Genomic DNA, 19,754 nt, shown 5'->3' on the forward strand with positions numbered 1-19,754 from the left:
TGTCAAGCCGAGAGTTTGAAATGTTTTAAACAAGTCTGCCAGTGTTAGGTCAATTTCACTAGTTGCTGCTGCTTCCCACCTTCGGGCAGCTTCATGATTCCATTTTTGTAAAAAGCCAGGCAGGGAACTACAAACCTGCCCAAAGGTGAAAAGCACCAGCAGTGACTCGGAGTGTTCCTTGTTTGAAAACTGGTCAGTCAACTCCATGTAATTTTAGAACCAATTGAATGCTATGTTGGGTGGAGGACGTTAGAACGGATGGATGGGGGAATGGGGTGGTGGGGGGAGAAGGTTGAGGGGGAATGGGGGAAAGGTTGTAGTGGGAAATGGCGGGGGGGGGGAGTGTTTGGGGAATAGGGGGGTTGGGAGGGAAGGAAGGTTAGCTACAAATTTGAATTGTCTTTGTAAATGTAGTGATTTCTTTGCAACCGCTTTTCCTAATATCAGTTAATTGCACAGATTAATTATCCTTGGGGAATCTGCATTGGGCCTCCAATTTCATCATTGCTACAGTAACTCTGTCCACTGAATGCAGGTGAAACGAAGGAAAGAAAACCTACATTTATACGTATTGAATACCTTTCATTATGCACCAAATTGTTTTACAGCCAATTAAGTACTGTTGAGTTGTAGTCACTGGTATAATGTAGGCAATGTTATCAATTGGCAGAACAGGCTGAAGGGGCTGAATGGCCTACTCCTGCTCCGAACTCGTATCTTCATATGACATTCTGGGATGGATGGAATTATCTCGGCTAGATGGTCTTTAATTATCTTGTGAACAGAGGGTAGAATCATGGCTGGAGTTCTGTTCATTTTGTTACTCATGGAAGTTTACTGTGAGAGGGCTTTGTGTGATGATGTTGCCAGGACAAGAGTGCTTAATGGGCTCATAGTGACTCAGTAATCCTGTTTTACACTACACGTGATTTTCTGGAGTCTTTTCCATTGACTTCAATCTTTTGTCTACCTACCTATTATCCTGCTGTATCTAGATGCTTTTAATGAATTTTTTGAGATGTTGAAACATTGCGATAAAATTGTGTTGCATTGTGAATTTTGAAAATGTATTGTAGTGAGAAGCAACAATCAGCAGTCTTCCAATTTGCCCATCATGGCACAGATACAATTATGAACCATTCAGTCTTTGTTCCCTGGCCTGTTAAAAGTTATGTTGCACCCACAATACCAGAGGGTCCCGAAACAGGAGAAGCATCAGGGCCCATGATTTTTCTTCCTGGCCTTGTATAGAACACATTGTAGATACTCTCGGGCACATTATGGAACGCGTTGTAGACATCCTAGAGCACATTATAGAACATATTGTAGATGTCCTCCAGTACATTATGGCACACATTGTAGACATCCTAGGGCACGTTATGGAACACATTGTAGACATTCTCAAGCACATTATAAGAATGCTAAGTAGACATTCTTAAGCAGTACTGCAGATGACGCGTACAATTCCAAAGTAGCCCAGCAAATTTCTTCCGACTCATTGTCAACTGCTACATGCCATAAAACTTGACCTGCAATGGGATATGTATGGAGGAGTTAAAAGGGGAGAAGGCTGCTATATTCTGCCACATTTCTTCCATTTATTTTGCCACGGGAGTATTAGAAAATGTTATCCTACTTGGTGTTGTAGCACCTCTTCTCGTCTTTTATGGGTAATGAAACACTTGTTTTCAAAAATCTACTACATTTCTATAAACTCTACTTTTAAGATGCCTATGCAGCGGGTCTAGTTTAGCACACTGGGCTAAATCGCTAGCTTTTAAAGCAGACCAAGGCAGGCCAGCAGCATGGTTCAATTCCCGTACCAGCCTCCCCGAACAGGTGCCGGAATGTGGCGACTAGGGGCTTTTCACAGTAACTTCATTGAAGCCTACTTGTGACATTAAGCGATTTTCATTTCATTTGCATATGTTGAAGGACCATTCTTTTGTTCATCCATCCAGAGATCCTAATGAACTTCCTGTTGTTTCTTCAGTGATTCCAGGCTTTTTGTCTCCACTATTCGATCCAGCGGATTATTCCACATGGTGATTGCTACAACACGAAGAAAACTTTGAAGAAGACTGTTCTGATATTACTCTTAGTTGACTTTTACTTTTTGAAACTGTATCCCTTAGTTCTACTGCCGCAGTTTAACATGGTTTAAACCCATATTTTTGCTCTTCTGTTAGGCTTTGTAGACCATTCTGGGTATTGTGCTAACATAATACATCACTGCGAATGCCTGCATATGATGAGGGTACATTTATTAACAATCTTAAAAAGGAAACCATTATAACTGAAGCACAACCACATGGTATCATACACATTAAAGTCCTACATCATCATGCTATTTCTATCATAGAACAGCACAATACTTGAAGATCATTAAATTGTCATATAATTGTCCAGAAATGCCAAGATTTTACGTTCAGTTTTGCAATTATTTTGTCATTTATGAACCACTGAAGTTTTGGTTTTGCTGTTCATGAAGTCAGAACCTCATGACTGAAATACAGGAATAGTTAATAATATAGTACCAGCAATTCTTTCTTTATGGTGCTTGTCAGAATGAGTGATGATCTATCTAACAATTGCCATTGCAAGATGAACAGTATTGGTGCATTTCACTAACTATACAGAATGCAGTGAGTATGATGGTGACATAAATCTGAAAGATGCAGTGATACATATGATCAAGGAGCTAATATAAATCTTGATCACAAAGCAAGGTTACAGTCTTGTTATCATTATTTGATGCTATAGACTAAAACTGAGTCTGACCTCTGGAGTAGTGGAAGAAAACGGTGTTTAAACATGTAGCAAGTTATGTTTAAACGCGACTATCTTTCTGTTTAATTGGCATGCGTGAATTGTTCCTTTTTGCATCCAAGCTAAATTTTGTATAAGAAAAGTTTCTAAGTACAAGTTCTCATTAACACTGTTTGGGATAATAACAAAATCTGGATTTGTTTAATTGCATAATCAATGAACAAAGAAAAGTACAGCACAGGAACAGGCCCTATGGCCCTCAAGCCTGCTCCGACCATTCTTTCCCTCTAACCTAAAACGGTTTTACACTTCTGGGGCCCTTATCCCTCTATTCCCATGCTGTTCATCTATTTATCAAGATGCCTCTTAAATGTCACTGTCGTACCAACACCTCCGGCAGCCACTACCCTTGCACATTTCCTCTAAATTTTGCCCCTTGCACCTCCAACCTATGCCCCCTGCAATCGATTCTTCCACCCTGGGAAAAAGCTTTGACTATCCACTCTGCCCATGCCCCTAAACATTTTGTAGCCTTCCATCAGGCTGCCCCTCGACCTCTGTCATTCCAGTGAGAACAAACCAAGTTTATCCAATCTCACCTCATTGTTAATGCCCTTCATAATAGGAAACATCCTGGTAAACCTTTTCTGTACTCTCTCAAAAGCCTCCACATCCTTCTGGTAGTGTGGCGACCAGAATTGAACACTATATTCCAAGTGTGACCTAGCTGCAGCATGGCTTGCCAATTTTTATACTCTACTCAATGCCCCGTCCGATGAAGGCAAGCATAATAATAATAGCTTATTGTCACAAGGAGGCTTTAATGAAGATACTGTGAAAAGCCCCTAATCGCCACATTCCGGCATCTGTTCAGGGAGGTGCGGGAATTGAAGACCTGCGTTGCTGGTCTTGTTCTGCATTACAAGCCAGCTGTTTCACCCACTGTGCATGCTGTATCCTTCTTGACTACCTTCTCCACCTGCATTGCCACTTTCAGTGACCTGTGGACCTGTACACCCATACACCCAGATCCTCTGCCTGTCAATAATCTTAAGGGTTCAACCGTTTACTATATCTTTCCCACCTGTATTAGATGTTCCAAAATGCATTACCTCACATTTATCTGGATTTGTCCATCTGCCATCTCTCCGCCCAAGTCTCTAATCAATCTATATCCTGCTGTATCCTCCGACAGTCCTCATCGCTATCCGCAATTCCACCAATCTTTGTGTCGTCCGCAAACTTATTAATGAGACCAGTTACATTTTCCTCCAAATTATTTAACATATACTACAAACAGGAAAGGTCCCAGCACTGATCTCCGTGGAACGCCACTAGTCAGAGCCCTCCATTCAGAAAAACACTCTTCCACTGCTACCTTTGTCTTCTATGACTGAGCCAGTTCTGTATCCATCTTGCCAGCTCACCTCTGATCCCATGTAACTTTACCTTCTGTACTAGTCTGCCATGATGGACCTTGTCAAATGCCTTACTGAAGTCCATGTCGACAACATCCACTGCCCTACCTTCTTCAATCATCTTCGTCAATTCCTTGAAAAACTCGATCAAGTTAGTGAGACACGACCTCTCCTTCCAAAACCATGCTGCCTCTCGCTAATGCGTCCACTTGCTTCCAAATGGGAGTAAATCCTGTCTCCAAGAATCCTTTCCAATAATTTCCCTCCCACTGACTAAGGTTCACTGGTCTGTAATTTCCTGGATTATCCTTGCTACCCTTCTTAACAAAGGAACAGCATTAGCTATTCTCCAATCCTCTGGAACCTCACCTGTAGTCGGTGAGGATACAAAGATTCCTGTCGAGGCCCCAGCAATTTCCTCCCTTGTCTCCCTCAGCATTCTGTGGTAGATCCCATGAGACCCTGGGGACATGAGCCTTAATGTTTTTCAAGACGCCCCACACCTCCTTTTTGATCTCAAAGTGATTATGACCTTGATTAAAAGATCTAATTGGTTCATTATCTCAATTTGATTGGCTGTGTTCATCCTCTGATCTACAAAATTAGTTTTTTTTCTCCATTTTAATAATAATAATCACTTATTGTCACAAGTAGGATTCAGAGAAGTTTCGGTGAAAAGCCCCGAATCGCCACATTCCGGCGCCTGTTCGGGAAGGCTGGTACGGGAATTGAATGCGCGCTGCTGGCCTTGTTCTGCATTACAAACCAGCTGTTTAGCCCACTGTGCTAAACCAGCCCCTTTTAAAGATTTGTATTTGCAGCCATCCACATCTTTCAGCATATTTACCATATCCATAAAGCATTGATGTTCTATTGTTAATTGGAGAGCCTTGTATTGAGTATTATTGTGGGAGCAAGAACCAAAGTGTTAACATTAGCACCTAATATTACTTGTATTTCCAAAGTGCTTTTTTAGGTTGAGAAATGCCACTCTGTGTTTCACAGAGTTTCAATTGAAATATGCACGCTTAACCCATGAGCTAAAAAAGAGAGATACCCAAAAATACATATTTTAAGGTGGGAGAGTCGAAAGGTTTGGGAACGAAATTTTAGAGAATGGGATTTAAGCAGCTGAAGGCATAACTGCTAATGGTAATGGGACAAAGAGTGAACTACGGAAGGATTTCAAACCGAGGATGAGCATGTTGAGTTTGGGGTGTTGGAGAACTGAGAACCAGCAGAAGTCAACAAGATGGGTGTGGTGGGTGGGTCAGTGGGACTTGGTTTGGGGTAGGTTATGGGGCAGAAGCACTTTCAGAGTCAGATGGACTTGAACTTTTGGAGGATAGAAGTTTTTTTAAAATTTGTTCTTGGGATACTGGCGAGGCTAGCATTTATTACCCAATTCTAATTTCCCTTGAGAAATCTCTGTACCCGAGTATATCACTTCAATTTCCATTTTATTTTTCCTTTTCTAGGCCCCTGTATCTCGCTGTCCTTGCTATTCTCCTGCCATTATATCAGGCTTGACACCCATCAGATAAATCTACAGTTTCAATTTTGAAATGATTGGTATCCTCTGAATAGCCAATCGAGTCACCTATCACTGTCTCCTTATGAACAGCAATTACAAATGTTCTATCCTACTCTGAGCAACCTTTCCACCCAAGTACCCTCTGGGGCTACTCTTTTCTCTCTTCTTCACGTCTCTCAATGCTGACACGGTGGACTTTGCCACTGAATCAGTCCTTCTCCACACCTCCCTTCAGAATGTCTATTCACCTGTGAGTAAGGCCCGTGCCAACTCATTAGCTTATTGTGCATGGTTGCATCGATGTTATGGTACGACAGAAATCTGACAGGAGTGATGACACCTTCCCCTTAAACGAAATTCCTGTTTATAATACCTGATCAAACCGGTTTCTTATCACCAAATCACAACCTGGTCTATCCCTTTACTCCTCTGCTATCATGTCTTCCCATTTAAAATTCTTATTCTCTACTGCAGTGTTCTTCAAACTTTTTTTCCGGGGACCCATTTTTACCAACCTGGCCGACCTTCGCAACCCTCGCCGGCCGACCTGCGCGACCCACCATTTTCTCTTGCCTTGTTTGCTGCTGACAAAAATGGAGGAAATGGTTTTGGGTCCCTTTGGCCCTTGTACACGCTTCTCCAATGAACCTGTTGGATGAAGATGAAGCCTTCCGGTGTCGGAAAGTGTGTAGTCTCCATCTGTCCAAAGTTCTGAATTTTTTCCTGTAAAATGTTATCAAATAACGCCCCCCCCCCCCCCCCAAACTTGTATAAAAAATAAAATGAGTTTAAAAAAATGAATAAACCGCCCCAAACTTGTAAAAAAAAATGAATATAATAAATGAAAAAAATGAATAAACCCTCCCCAACTTGTAAAAAAAATTAAAATGAATATAATAAATGAAAAAAATAAAAATTAAATGAGTTGAATAAATGAATAAAAACCACTGCAGAACTTCTAAAACAAAAAGCTGCAACCGTTTAAAAAAATAATGGCCACACTGCGCATGCGCGCCGATCATCGTGCGCGCATGCGCAATGTGGCCAAATTTTTTTACATGTTCGCCCCATGACCCCCCCTCTTGTTTGCATTGGCGATTGAGCATTTGGTCATCTCATTGAGGACTTCAGGTACATGGAGGGGAATAATGAGGGGGCCTTGTGGAGCATAGAGCATCCCTGTACGCTGACAATATTTCACTCTGTGACAGTCCCAATCCCCACCATGGACGATTAATGGGGCTGCTGAGGCGGTTTGGTTCTTTTTCAGGGTACAAGTTAAACTTGGAAAAAATGAATGCTTCCCGGTTAATCCCCTGGGAACGGAGTCAATCTGGGGGTGATGCTGTTCTGGTTGTCTGGTTCCCACTTTAGGTATCTGGGGGTTCAGATGGCCTGGGTTTGGGCCCGACTCCATCAGCTGAATTATACGAGCTTGGTAGGTAGGGTCTGGACCAATCTGCAAAGGTGGGACAATCTTCCTCTGTCCTTTGAGGGCAGGGTTCTGTCACTCAGGATAAATATTTTGCCAAGTTTTCTGTTCTGTTTTTACATCAGTGTTTGGCGGTCTTTCTCCCTAAATCCTCTTTTTAGGGAGTCAAAAAATTGATCACGTCCTTTATATGGGGGCAAGGCCATAAAAATTCAAAGGACAGTCCCCCAGAGGGATAACCAGTCAGGCGGCTTGGCGGTACCAAAACAAATTTTTATTACCGGGCAGTGAATACGGAGAGGGTTCTTTCACTCGTAGGATTGGAGCATTTCCGGTATCTAAACAGATTATGCCGGAGAACACAGGAACGATGGACCAGGCGAACGCCAAGAAGTTGAGCAGGAGATAAGGGCAAACATATGCATATGTTCTGTTTGTGACCGAAGCTTGTGGGGTTTCTGGGTCTCTTTGTTTGACACCATGTTGATGATTCTGAAAATTGAGCTGAAGCCCTGTCTCTTAGTGGCCATATTTGGGGTGTCAGACTCTCCAGAGTTGCAGACGGGCGCAGAGGCCAATATCCTGGCCTTCGACCCACTGATTGCCTGGAGGTGAGTGTTGATGAGGTGGAGGTCAGCGTCTCTTCCCAGTGTCTGTGTGACTGGGCGATCTGTTGGAGTTCCTATACCTTGAGAAAGTCAAGTATACCCTGAGGGGAACAATTGAGAGGTTTTACTGAAGATGGCAGCCGTTTATTATATGTTTCAAAGAGCTGGTCATCATTAGTTGTTAATAGTGGAGGTGGGGGGAGGGGCTAGGTTTTTGGGACGGGTGGGGTTAGGTTCTGGGGGGTTGTTAGTGGGAATGGGGTGGGTTCTTTTGTTTGGTTGTGTTTTGTATTCTATATAAAATGGAAAAAGTTTGATAAAAATATTTCTTTTTAAATTCCAATACCTAAGAGGTTGTTTGGGAGTAAACTTAGCACACCAGTAAAATAATACTTATTAGATGGCAACTTCCAGCCATTCCAGGTATTTCGATTTTGAATCTCTCGGTGAGTTACCATTACAAGAACAGGAGGTATTGGGCGACATCTTCCTAATTTTTAAAATTTATCTTTGCGTATGTAGTCCCTGAAAGTTGTCGTCCAATTTACACTTTAATAACAGTGAGTGACAGTTTCACCACAAAATCTGGCCTAATAATTATTCAATAGTATTTCACTTTGAATTTATATCATTCTTAAATTTTGAAAGAAAATAAATCAACTTTATAACATTAAAATCAGATTTGAAGCAATATGAAAGTCCTATGAAGTTGGAACTGAGCCTGTGACCAGGTATCTCTAACGTTAGAAGCTCTTGAGTAATTTGTGTTGTGAAACCAGTTATCCTCCCAGAACAAAACTCTGGAGTATAAAATGATTCCTAACAGTAACTTCCCTTTTTCTTCTGGAATAGCAATAATGAAATTTAATTTTGGTCTACTGAGTCAATGGAAATAATAGAAGTTTTCAATGCTACAGTGCATCTCAAACCCTTCAGGCTCTGACAATCAAATCTCTACCAGTGCGACCAATTCTGCATGTCAGCAGTTGTGAAGTGAACATGGACAGATTTGAATACTCTTGCTCTGCACTGCCGATCAGGACCAAGGCTTTCAAACCTTTTAATTTGATCTGTCTCCCCAGGGGGCTAACGTAATGGAAGAGCAGGACTTGCGAGAACTTGGAATTCATGAAGCAGGACATCGGCGAAAAATTCTTCAGGCTGCACGTTCCATTCCTAAGGTAAAACGTCTGCTTCTTGTATGCTAATATTTTGTATGCTAGCAGGCCAAAAATAGATCGGCATTTGGCATAAATGAGAATTTAGTGATTTACAACAAACAGCAAAAGTTAATTTATTAACTTGTGTGGTGCAATTATTATTGAACAGATTGGCTTATTCAAGACAGTTCCTGAAAAATTGTACATCATTTTATAGAGAATGATGACCAATTGATGATATTCCTTTTTTATATTGTAACCAATGTCAAGTCTTTAAAAGGCCAAAGCAAAATGGATTCTGTTGCATAAGCTAATTAGAAAAGAGCCTGATTTACAATTTTTTGTGAATACATGAGTGCATCCTTTGTCACAAATGAAAGGAAGTGATTAAACAAATTTTCTCCTACCAAGAATTGCTAGGATACGAAATGTATTCCCATAAGTGGCCATTGAAGCAAATATTAGAGCCCTTTTTGATTTTCCTTTGTTCCCACTTCTTTTGTTTTATTTGATTATTTTTGGTCCATGTACTCCTAATCGAAAGCAGTAGACGTAAGCTGAGGCAGCCTGCTAGTCATTTCAGTGTATTGCAAAATTTCAATATTAAAATTGTGAATATTCCTGGAAAGGACAATATTATTGTGGATTGGGGTACTTAGGAAGTGGGAAAGGAAGGATGAATGGATGTGTGTTTTATGTCACATACCTTGGTAAAAATCCTTGCAATGACATTTCATTCCTCTAAAGGGGAGGTGTGTTAGAGGCCTTCCATTTGATTTCCCTTTGTTTCCCATTTCTTTTGTCTCATTTTATTATTTTTGGTCTGTGGACTCAGAATCGGAATATGCCTTTAGGCAATAAACCTAAGGTGAGGCAGCCTGCTAGTCAGGACAGTGTGTTCCACGTTTTTTTTTTGGAGAGGAGAATACAGATTCATCAGCGCCAAGGGAATCTTAAGAACCAACTTTGGAAAAAGTTGGTTTGATTGGTTGGTTGTCAACCTGTGGGTTGGCCAGAAACAGTGTTCTGGCAGACAACAGTCAGTGATTAGTTCTTGCGGGATGCTGCTGAGAGAGGTGGGCAGAAGTCATTGGACCTTGAAGAGAGTAGGAATGCTCTCTCTACTGAAGTAAAGGACTGCTTTATTTTAAAACCAGTGAGTGCCTAGAACATCTTTACTACATAGTTGATTAATGGTCTTGAATCTACAAAGAAAGTAGACAACCTTGCCAGAGAAAACCCTCTTGAGCTTAGAAGGATGAAGCATCAAAGCGAAAACTTGAACTCCTGAAAAACGTTAACTGAATAATCATCAAAGTGCATCGGAGATCTGTTATCGTTTAACTTTTCAACATTTTTTCTTCCTCCTCCACCACCCTTTCCCTCTTTATGTGTGTGTATGTGCATATACATAGTGTGGGGCATGTTGGTAAGGCATACAGTAGTCCCTCGTTATACCGCGCCCCGCAATACCGCGGTTCGCGATTATACGGCGGGGGTGCTTATGGACCCCAACTTTTTTCACTCTTTTTGAAACAACACCTTTTTAAGCCGGTGAACTTGTTTGTCATTCCGATTAGCCGCGATGATTAGCCCGATTAGCTGCGATAAATAGCCGCGATGATTTGTAATTAAATGTAAGAGACCAGGGCAGCTGAGGAGAGGCTAGAGGACCACCTGGATGAGAACCTAACACTCCGCGATTGGGTGAACAGCTGGTCAGCAGCAGAGGACGACATGGCACCCACAGAAACATTCACAGAGGAGGAGATCATCGACCAGGTCGTCCAAGAGGAGGCAGAAGAAGAGCCAGAAGAAGAAGAACCCCAGCCCACAGTTGCAGCAAAGAGCCACTCGGATGCCATCACCCACCTGAAGTGGCTCATAGAATACACAGAGCAACAGGACTTCGACCCCATATACATACTACATCTGAAGAACCTCCAGAGGCAAGCACAAGTCAAGATGAGGAAGGGGATGTGCCAGAAGAAACTCACAGACTTTTTCATGTGATTTAAATTATTTTTAAAAATATGCTTGTAAGTGCTATTTTATGTATTATTGTATATATTTTTGAGTGGTATTTTTTAATAAATTTAAAACTTGCAAGAACTTTGATGTTTTTTATTTAAAACGTCCTTCCATTCTTACATTGTAAGGCTATTACATCCACAATACCTGAAACTACCCTGATAGGTTCACTTGTAATTATTCTTTCCCGCAGCAGAACATTATCTGGCCATGTGTTGCTCTTTCAAAATTTTCGTAGGCTATCCGCGGCTCGGCTGCAACGCAGGTGGCTGTCTTGGACCCCAACACCCGCGGTATAACGGGGGAATACTGTATTAAGTAGTCAGTTACATTTTTTGTCAGTTTAATAATTTTACTGTTAAATAATGTTATTTATTAAATTTTCAGACCTGCTTACTGCAGCTTATTGGGCTCAGCCAAGGTCCTCAGCTATTTTGAAATAACATTTAATTCACTTGTGTTGTGACTCTGGGTCAAGTGGGTCTGGCATTGACTGTGCTCTAGCCCAGGAAGTCATGACACAAAGTTAATCGCAGCATTTAACAGGGAGTTAGACAAACAAAGGAAATTAAAAGGATTCAGGGAATAAATAAATAGTAGGATTAATATGTGTTACAAAAGAGTTAGTTACTATTCCCTAATACCAAAGTTAGAATTGGGGTTTTAATTGTGTCATAGATTGCACCTATTGTTTAATAGACTGCACCAATACGGATACAGGTGGCTCTGTTTTGTTGTCGAGATGTGATTACTGAACACAATAAACTTGGAGTCAAAGAAGACAAGACTTGCTTCCTAGTTCTGAATACAGGGTTACCATTGGTGCTTAACAGAGTGGACCATTTCAGAACAGAGGTTGCAGATGTTTAGATGGGGTAGGCTGCAATCTTCTATGTTGGAAGTTTTATTAATTTATCCAAGAGCGCACAGAAATGCCACATGCAGGCTTGTTATGAAAATGTCTAATCTGTTCATAGAATTAAGACAGTTTAATTGATTGAAGAATCGAGATTTTTGGAAAGACTAACAGCAATTAAATGTTGTAATGAATTGACATTAGTACACAACTCACTTTCTTGTGAAAATAACCAACATAAACCAGAATCTAGTGAAAGCAGAAAAAAGCATGATATTGGTCACTCACTGGAGTATTTGTTAATGACAAGCAAGTGCTTATGTAAACACATCAAGCAAAAGCTCATAAATTATATGCAACTCTTGCAGGTCCCTTTAGATTTATTACATAGGCTGAATTTTGTGGGGACAAAGGGGGCCTCGCCCAATAGTTGGAGAACCAGCGGGGAACTCCTGTCAGTTAATTGGGGGCGGCCTGACTGAATCAAGTGCTTGCCACTTAAGTGGCCAATGTCAGGCCTCCCGCAGTTGACAATCCTGGCGCTGCAGGTCCAGCAGCCAATCATAGGCCAGCAGCTACTCCTCGCTGCCAGCAGGAGAGGCAGTAGTGTACCAACCAGAGGCCCAGAAATCTCATAAGACGCCAGACCAAAGGTGACTAATAGCCATGGAAAGAGGGGCAAGGAGTGACTTTCAGTATATTTCTAGGTATGCTTCCGAATGCCACGTCACCTGAGGAACTGCCCCCTGGAGGCCACCAGCAAACCTGATATTTTCCGGGTGACCGTCTGAGCGTGCAGGAAAGCAGTGTGGCTCCCGTTATATCCATGAAGCATCACTAAATTGTGGTGGCCTCCAGTTTAATGGCTATCAATTGGCTCATATTGAGCCTAATTGACATCCTGCTGGTAATGACTGGGAATCCCGTGTCAGCCCCTGCCGCTCTCTGACTTAATCAGCGGAGCTACTATCAAAACTGGGACACTGATATAGGGCTCTGCTGTGATTAAGTATGCCCGGCTGCCATTGTTCCCACCATGGCAGGCTGCATTAAATCCAGCCATAATAGAGCTTAAAATTATGTTAGTACATACGGAAAATGTATTGGTTGGAGATTCAGTGCCAACTGGTAACTGTTTCTGTTATCTCTGTTGAAAACTTTGCAAAACAAGTAGATATATATCATGGCCAGAATTTTACTTTTGGGGTCGGGACGCTTCCCAATGTCATTGCGCACGTGCATGATTTTGAGGAGAGGCACAGGCTCAGTTGGTGGCGGACCAGCAAGGAGGCCAAGACAGGAGGGGACATCGTAAACGGCACTAACAGCAGCAGGAGCTTCTGGGGTCCAGTGTCGCAGGAGGCTACAACTCTCCAGTGACACATTTGACAGTATTATGCAATATGATAAGTCCTTAAATCGCCTTCAACTGTGTCGACAGTCACCCCATTGCAGTGACTTTGAAGGTCACAGTGACCCTCAACTTATGCCGCTGGCTCTTTTCAGGGCTCAGTGGGAGATTTGTGTTGCATCTCTCAATGAGCTGCACACAGTTGTGTCAAGCTAGTGACGGATGCCATCTTTCGATCTGTCTGCACATTCATCCACTACTGGACAGAAAAGGCCAGCCAGGCAGAGAGAGCATGAGGGTTTCTGGTAGTGGCTGCGTTCCTCCTCATCCAGAGTGTAATAGACTACACTTGTGTGACCATCAATCACCAGCAGCTTTCATTTTTAAAATTTTTTTCCAATTGAGAGGCAATTTGTTATGGCCAATCCACTATGATTGGGGGAGGCTGGTAGCTTTCATAAAAAGGGATTCCACTCAATGAATGCCCTGATTGTCTGTGACCACAGGATATAGATTCTCCAAGTTTGAGCCCGTAACCCAGGGAGATCACACGATTCCTACATCTTGTGGCACTTACCAGTACCAAGGCTATATGATTGAATTGATGGCTCCTGGGTGATAAGTTATCCCTTGAAGAGGAGGCTGACAACCCCACACCATCACCCAAGAACTGAGGACGAGGAGTGTTACAGCAGGAGTCATGCTGCTTCTCCATCAGAGATTTGGTGGTGGAGAGGATCATTGTGCTGCTAAAGATGTGCTTCAGATGCCTGGACCAATTTGGGGAGCTTTGCTGTATCATGCAGAGCCTCTTTCATAGTTGCTGCATTCTACGCTCTACACAACCTGGCTCTGGCAAGAGGGGGGACCCTGTGGAAGCTGAGGAACGCGAGGCAGCGTCACAGGCCAAGGAGGATGACTCCAGTGATGGGTGAGCAGAAGAATGCAGGGTGAGGACATCAAGCCGGAGGACAGGAACACTCGTGGGGGAAAATATAGGGATGATTTGATGCTACGAATCTTCAGCTAGACATCCAAGGCATCGATGTTTAGATGAGCCAATGGCACTGTCTCCTTTGTTAACCATTATTAAATGAGAACCCAACCCAGAACTCCAGCATCAACAATGCCCTACAGTTACAATCCTGTGCAGCATCTGACACCTGTTCAAAGCATCCAGCCAACTCAGCCCACTGAAGTATAGAAAATGTTACTTCACATGAACAGAAAAATTACATAACAATTTGCCATCCCTAACACACACTTCAAAATAATGACACCCGTGACACGCCCCTGTTGTGCTGAAGTTGCCTTCAACTTATGCTTGTGGGTGCTGCGTCTTGGTGCTTCCCCTTTGCTGGAAGTGGCATTGGAAGCTGTCCAGATGGCCATGATGAACTTGACAGTTGTCCTCTGGCCGCCATTGTCCTTGAGTTGGCTCTGATTGGGAAGGAGCATCCAGTCCCATGGCTGGGCACTCCTCAGTCATTGCAGCATCATCAGATGTAGTTGCCACTGGCAGAGGGGCGTAGGGGCTGTTGCCCTCGTTCACAGCACCATGAAAGGAGTTCAGAGATGAAGGGCAGCTTGTTGCCAGCATGAGGTACATTTACACGTTCCTGCTCACCATTGAGAGCAGAGAGTCTAGGTGCCTCATCCGTTCCTCACACCGTGAGGCAGTGACCTCCGGAGGTTACAGCTGGTGTGTTGGATTGCAGGTCGGAGCTCAAGCCCCTGGAACATCTGATCCTGCTCCTTGTGCTGCCTCTCCATGAGAGTTGCCGCTATCTTAATGCAGGAGGCTTTGCGCTCGGTGCTCAGGGTCAACACAGTGCTCATGTTCTACCCTCATGGATCTACACCAGATCTCCTCACGCATCCCGCTGAATATGCAGCATCTGTTGCCTGATGTCTCCAGAGGCTCGTCATCTGCCGTGGACTCAGCATGGTCCTGGCCTCTGGCAGTACTCTCACTGTCGGTGGCCTGGAACCTCTCTGCTTCTTACACCTTCCCACATGAGTGTGATGTGAGGGCAGCATGGTAGCGCAGTAGTTAGCACTGTTTCCTACGCCGCTGAGGAGCCGGGTTGGATCCCGGCCTCGGGTCACTGCCTGTGTGGAGTCTGCACATTCTCCGCGTGTTTGCGTGGGTTTCACCCCCACAACCTAAAGATGAAATGAAATTTGCTTATTGTCACAAGTAGGCGTCAAATGAAGTTACTGTGAAAAGTCGTCACATTCCGGCGCCTGTTCGGGAGGCTGGTACGGGAATTGAACCCGCGCTGCTGGCCTTGGTCTGCTTTACAAGCCAGCTAATTAGCTCACTGTGCTAAACCAGATGTGCAGGTTAAGTGGATTGGCCATACTAAGTTGGCTCTTAATTGGAAAAGAAAATAATCGGGTACTCTAAATTTATATTAAAAATTTAAAAACTAGTGTGTTGTGACCTCACCACTTTGCACTACCTGGGAAAACAACGTAATGCCCACTGACCTGTGAATATCTGCACTAGAGCTGGTTCTATGAAACAGTGTGACGCAGTTGCAGGAGCGATGTCTTCCTGGCTGCTTAATGGGGGATCCTCGGGGTCGCCTGAAGATGATACATCTACGAAGGAAGGCACAACATCAGAAAATTCAATCATCATAGTCACTATGCATGCTACCTGGCGTTATGAGACAATGAAGATATGCTGCATGGTGACATCTGCATTGGAGCTTCAATGGGAACTCTGACTGCACCAGCTCACTTTCTGATGAGAAGAGTCCATGATTTTTCCCGTGCCCATGGCACATACACCTGGGACTTAAACTCTTAACATCATCCCAGATCTTTGTCTCACCAAGACAGGAGGAGCTAGCTGGACAGTGGAACTCCAGTTTGACAGCATCACTTTCCTTCTTGTGGGGCCCCTATTGGGATTCCCCTACCGGTTTGGCGGAGCTCTGCTGCATTGTGACTTCTCTTCAGCTGACGGGGAACAATAAAAACCCTCATTAGTGTTCCATCTTCCTTCAGGTCCCTTCCAGATGACCCCTCCTCCTTGCTTGGTATTTAGCAGGCAATTTTACCCTGGCACACCTCTCCCTTCAATGCACTGCAGCCTATTGTGCTGGCATTCCAGCCTTGGCAGGACAGGCTTCAGTGCCAGGTGGCATACACAATCACATACCTGAGTGCACAGGGAATGGAAAACCAACTGCAGTTCTCCGTACAGTTTCATGCCATCTCTGCACTTGGCCTTGCCGACTGCAGAAGATCGTTGAATCTTTTGCAGCATTGAAGCCAGATATGGTACACAAAATCATGCCCACTAACCTGGGCCATGACTTTCAACCACATCTTCTTTCTCTAATGGGGTTATTACGATCCTGAATCAGACCCAACAGTGGCCAGGATGCTGGACAGAAAACCCAATATTTTATTTTAATTTTGTAAGACTGTGAGGAAAGGATATCTTACTCCAAGAATTTTAAGCAAAATAGGGATATGGTATATTAAAAGAAACATTATTACTGACACAGTATTAAAATAATTTTAACATCACATGAGAAAATAGCTTACAATTATCCCTTAAACAATGCTAATCAATACAGTGACACAAAAACCCTTAACTGCGATCTTCCACTCAAGCAACTGAACCATCGCCGATCCTAATCCACTTTTAAATACAGTTAGCACTCAGGAATACCTGCTCTACAGAGATGTCTTAAAACTCCACTTTGAAAAAGAAAGATCTTTTGAGACTGCTTTAAATTAAGAGACTTGACCCTGTCGGAATAATGCAGGATCTCTCGCTGACGTCTTCAGAAACTGCCTTCATAGCTTAACTTCCAGCTCCCAACTAAAATTCTGATCCTTAACACCTAAGTGCCTCAATCTTTGGCTCCTCTCATTAAATACCTCATCTTACTAACTGAACACAATGTCTCTAATTAACTACTCCATAGGGAACACTCTTAATATGAACAAAAAATACATTAAATAGCCCAATAGTTACGATACTTTAATTGCACCTCTGGCTCCCAAAAAGCCTAGCTGTCTTGTGAACCGAGATTTTTAAAAACAATATTGCAGCAGTCATACACAAAGACTAATTCAGGCTTTTAACCCTGACTGCACCAAATACATATAATACAATATGTCTGAAATTCCTACATTCACCACAATTGTTTAATTAAGCTCCTTTAACCTCCCCCAGAACTCCCGGCAGCCTTCACAACTCCTCCAGTTTTAAACTGCCCGCCAGGCCCTCATGGGACCCGGCACCCAATGTATTCCCACCCCCGCTCAGTGTGAGCCCAACCAGCAGGCGCATTACATGCTGGCTGGGCCTGAATTGGCCACCCAGCATGAGACTGTGTTAACTACGCAGTCTCCAGGCGAGAGCAGGTTTCTCATTCACTTCCGACCGCACATCTTCGGACACATCTTGAAGGTAAAATTCAGGCCCAAATGATGATTGCTGGCTAGTTAACCTAACAGGGAATTCTACAGGATACTGCAACTGAATATTAAATACCTGTACAGTTGATAGGGCACAATCAATTTAGTCTTAGAAGGAAAGACCTTGGCAATGTATTCAAATTCTTTGACGAAGCACCTAAGCTAATGGGTGAGGGCAATCTAGTAGTTGTAATTTTTGCCACAGAGTATTACTTACATTTTCAAAAGGCTTAAAGCTCAGTGAAATGGTTGATTAATTGGCGAGTCAGATACAGAATTGGCTCGACCACAGAACTAGCTGGTGATAAATGGAAATTGCCTTGCCGGTTAAAAGTAACCATTAATATATCTCACATATTTGTTCCAGAAGCTCTTCTATTTACAGTATGTGAATAATCTGTAACCAATGACTGTAGCAATTGTACTACATTTTCAGGCGACTCAAAGCCCTGCGGGCACCTGCCTAGTAAGTACAGAAATAGGGGAATGGGGCAGATGAATGTGTGGCTCAAACGTCGGTGCAGGAGGGAGGGTTTTAGATTCCTGGATCACTGGGACTGTTTCTGGGGAAGGTGCGACATATACAACCAGGACAGTCTGCACCTGAACCAGAATGGAACCAACATCCTTGCATGTGTGTTTGCTTGTGCTGTTGGGCGGAGTTTAAACTAGTTCGGCAGGGGGAGCAGACACAGAGTGTTACTATAATAGGGACACAGCATTGTATAGTAAAGGAACTAAGACAGAAGGAGTTCAGCCAGGTTGTGCTTCCAGGGAGTAAGGCAAGGCGGGATGGCCTTTACTTTAATGCTGGGAGTATTATATGTAAGACTAATACGTTAAGGGCATGGGTTGACGCATGGAATTGTGATATTATTGCCATCATAGGCATGTGGTTGAGGTAGAGGCAGGACTGGTAACTCAACATTCTGGAGAGCCTCTTCAGGCCAGACAGAGGGTGTAAAAGAGGAGGTGGTGTCGCATTATTAATGAAGCAGTCAGTTACGGAGGTAAGGATGGACGATATCTTGGAAGGGTCTTCAAATGATGCTTTGTGGGTCAGGTTTAGGAATAAAGAGTGGGCAGTCACATTTTGCTGGGAGTCTATTAGAGGCCCCCAAACAGTTAGCAGGCAATATAGAGGAGCAGTTATCTGGACAATTCATTGAGGTGAGTAAAAATAATAATAGGGTAATTATATCAGGGAATTTCAACTTTACCAACATTAATTTGTATAGTCTTAGTGTAAAGGGTTTAGTGGGGCAGATTTCTTGAAATGTATTCAGGAGAGTTTTTTATGTAAATATATAGAAGTTCCCACAAGGGATGGTGTAGTGCTGGATCTAATTCTGGGGAACATGACCAAACAGGTGGTTGGGGGGGGGGGGGGGGATAGCGACCACAACGCAGTGCAATTTTATTTTGCTATGGAAAAGAAAAAAAACTACAAAGTGGACTGGGAATAGCTTCTTGTGGGAAAAGCTAAGCAGAGCTGAGGGTGGGTGTTCAAAAAGGAAATGGGGAGAGTACATGCCCAACATGTTCCATTCAGGGTGAAATGGAGGAGCAACAAGCCCAGAGAATTCAAAATTGGATAAGAAAGAAAAGCGGAGGCCTCAGTGGAGTATTGAATTTACAGGGGAGAACTTAAGAAAGCAGTTAGGAGAGCAAAGAGAAGGCATGAAAAAGCATTGGCGGGTGGGCACAGGGAGAATCCCAAGGTATTCTATAAGTATATTAAGGTGAAGATGATAAGTAGGGAAAGAGTAGGGCCCATTAGGGACCAAGTGGGTAATCTGTGTTTGGAGCCAGAGGACATTGGTAGGGTGGTAAATGTGTACTTCACTTCTGTTTTCACTCAGGAGGAGGAAGATGTAGGAACTGAATTCGGGGAGAGGGGCTGTGATGTTCTTGCACAGTTTGACATAGGTAGCGAGAAGGTTTTGGGGGCCTTAAAAGTGGACAAACCCCTAGGTCCGAATGAGTTGTATCCCAGACTTGGGCATGGGAAGAGATCACAGGGACTCTGACCCAAATTTTTAATTCCTCTCTAGCCACGGGGGAGGTGCCAGAAGATTTGAGGAAAGCTCATGTGGTTCCTCTTTCAAAGAAAGGTGGTAGAGATAAACCAGTGAGTCTCACATCCATG

The 19,754-nt window shown here is 43.2% G+C and overlaps 1 protein-coding gene across 1 annotated transcript in view; it reads left to right on the forward strand.

Annotated features, from left to right (window-relative positions):
- LOC119978169 (ankyrin repeat and SAM domain-containing protein 1A-like) overlaps positions 1–19,754 on the forward strand; it is a 581,433-nt gene that overhangs the window by 462,321 nt on the left and 99,358 nt on the right. Inside the window, 1 exon segment of the mRNA XM_038819603.1 lies at positions 8,844–8,942. Within this exon segment, the coding sequence (XP_038675531.1) occupies positions 8,844–8,942 (99 nt within the window).

The sequence above is a fragment of the Scyliorhinus canicula genome, chromosome 15 (assembly GCF_902713615.1).
Source record: "Scyliorhinus canicula chromosome 15, sScyCan1.1, whole genome shotgun sequence".
In the NCBI taxonomy this organism is placed as follows: Eukaryota; Metazoa; Chordata; class Chondrichthyes; order Carcharhiniformes; family Scyliorhinidae; genus Scyliorhinus; species Scyliorhinus canicula.